At 27.2% G+C, this 2,581-nt stretch overlaps 1 protein-coding gene across 1 annotated transcript; it reads right to left on the bottom strand.

The window, feature by feature from the left end:
- Positions 1–1,264: 1,264 nt before the first annotated feature.
- Positions 1,265–2,340, bottom strand: LOC103308101 (protein FAM200A-like). Its single transcript, XM_008180841.1, has 2 exons — positions 1,977–2,340; positions 1,265–1,752 (listed from the first exon to the last, which is right to left on the bottom strand). Exons 1-2 carry the CDS (start codon positions 2,338–2,340, stop codon positions 1,265–1,267), a joined length of 852 nt encoding a protein of 283 aa, XP_008179063.1.
- Positions 2,341–2,581: the final 241 nt, after the last annotated feature.

The following is a 2,581-nucleotide window of genomic DNA, read 5'->3' as shown; positions in this document are numbered from 1 at the left end:
TTTTCTGAATTTAAATTAAGAAACTAAATTAAGTACATTTTTACTTTTGAACCCACAAAATATCTACTAGATTCAGTTTCCTATCAGAAAAGATACTGTTGAACAAAATCTAAGCACTTACCGTTCTAAAAGGTATTAACAGACATTAAAAATTTTAAAAAAATATAGAAAAAAGTAATAAAAAACACATCATTGTAAAATCAATACATTCATCACTCCAGAATCTAAAAATAGTCACATAAAGTATGAGACAATGTGACATTATTTAGTACCTACTAGTATATTGTATTATAATAATATCGTTATTACTGAACTACTCTATAATGTGAAATTGGCTGAAATGTATTCACTTATATTGAATTCAACAACTAATGTGTCAGAGTTCGATCAATTTTCTTTTATGCATATTTATTAAGTGTATTGTACAAATTATGTGTAATGTGTTCATAAAAGAGTGATTATTTTGTGTTGATATAACTGGAAATAAGATGCAGTTATGTTATAATTTATTTTGTAAAAATGTGACAAATATAACTTAAATTGGAGGCAAAATTTGACAAGCTATTATGATGGTGCATCTAATATGCAATGATTTGTAAAAGGATTAGGTACGCTCATTAATACAAGATGAGTAGAAAAATGCAATACAATATGTATCATGTGGTAAAGCGAAAAATATTTGAACTTAACAGTAGTTGTTGATTGCTGTGAAGCAACTGAGTATGTACACTTCTTTTTTGATACAATTAGAAGTAACATTTTTAAGTAAGTTTTTGTACCTAATATAACTTTATGGTAGTTGGGTGGGTAGTAAAAACTATTCTTGAACCACCAACTGAAAAATGTGAAACCGACCAATGTCTGATAGTTTTTTTAAAAGCCATTAAAAAAAAAAACACTTTTGAGATTAATTTTTTCAAGGCCCAATTAATGAGTTAATAAGTTAGAACAGTGGCGCGCAACCTTTTTTGATCCACGACCCCCCAAAATAAATTATTTTTAATACGACCCCCCTTCCTACCAACATTATGTAAGTGTGTAATATAAATTTACTTAATAGTCTTAATGTATACACACATTTTATTCATATACATTAAATCATTAATTTTAGAGCAATTTTAATATTTCTTTAATTTAATTAATGAAAAACATGAAAAAAAAATACAAAATTAGTTTACAAAATCTAAAATTAAAAAATGTATCATTATAATGATAATCAAAAATTTTAATATTTTTAAAATTATAAAAATACTATTTAATTATTTTAATGAGAGACCTGAGCTTGCATTGTAGACATGATTGATTCTATGTTTGGTTTGATATTTGACACTGCCACTCTTAAGTCAGCTTCAACATTTAATCCGGAGCGATATTTGTTTTTAATTATCGTTAGTGTTGAAAATGCTGTTTCGCATAAATAAGTTGATGCAAAAGGAAGTAAAATTGATATGGCTTGTTTTGATAATTCTGGATATTCAAATTTGATGGAAATCCAAAATGTATCACATGCATTTTCTTGAAATCTGATACGTAGATTTTCATCTGATGACAAGTCAATAAGTTCTTCGCTTATTTTTAAATTTCCTAATTTTATTTCATTGATATTGAAATGAAATGGATTTCTTATCCAACCTAGACTTTCTTCTGGGAAATCTTCAAACCGTGCATTAAAGTTTATTAGTAAACTTATTAGATGAGTAGTTATAATTTCTTTTATCATATTAATATCGACATCATTATCACTGAGGAATTCTGATAAACATGAAAACATTTCAAATTTGTCATCTTCGATATAATTTTCCACAGAAAAATTTTCTTTTTAAAAGCATTGATTTTATCAGAAAGAAATAAAATATTAGTATTTTTCCCTTGTAGGCTTAAATTTAGACAATTTAGTTTTTCAAATATATCTGCAAGATAACCCAGAATTGCAAGCCATTGCTCGTCCAAAAAATGTTCCGAAAGTTTATTATTACGTTCCAGAAGAAAAATTCGTGCTTCATCTCTGAGTTCAAAAAGGCGTGATAATATTTTACCACGAGACAACCACCTTACTTCAGTATGAAGAAGCAATTTTTCATGGTCAGAACCCATTTCATTGCAAAGTATAGTAAAAAGTCTGGAATTTAATGACTTTGATTTTATAAAATTTATTACACATATAGCATTAAGGAGTACTTTATTAACATCTGGTTGAAGTTTTTTGGAAGCTAAAGCTTCTCTATGAATCATACAATGGTTAAACATTATATTTGAAGACACTTCTAGAACTTTAGCTTTAAAACCTTTTTTTGAACCAGTAAGGGCAGCTGCGCCGTCAGTGCATATTGACACACACATTGACCAGGGAATTTCATTAATTTCTAAAAAATTGTTTATAAGAACAAAAATATCATTTCCAGTCGTACGGGCCTTCTAATGGTTGACAAAATAAAAATTCTTCTTCAATTTTATCTTTATAAATATATCTAACATATACAAGAAGTTGAGCAAGATTAGTTATATCCATAGATTCATCTAATTGCATTGCATAATAATTTCCTCGTAATCTATTTAGGAGTTGTGATTTTATATTATCAGA

Source organism: Acyrthosiphon pisum, chromosome X (genome assembly GCF_005508785.2).
Source record: "Acyrthosiphon pisum isolate AL4f chromosome X, pea_aphid_22Mar2018_4r6ur, whole genome shotgun sequence".
NCBI classification, from domain to species: Eukaryota; Metazoa; Arthropoda; class Insecta; order Hemiptera; family Aphididae; genus Acyrthosiphon; species Acyrthosiphon pisum.
This window is presented reverse-complemented; position numbering and strand designations above follow the sequence as displayed.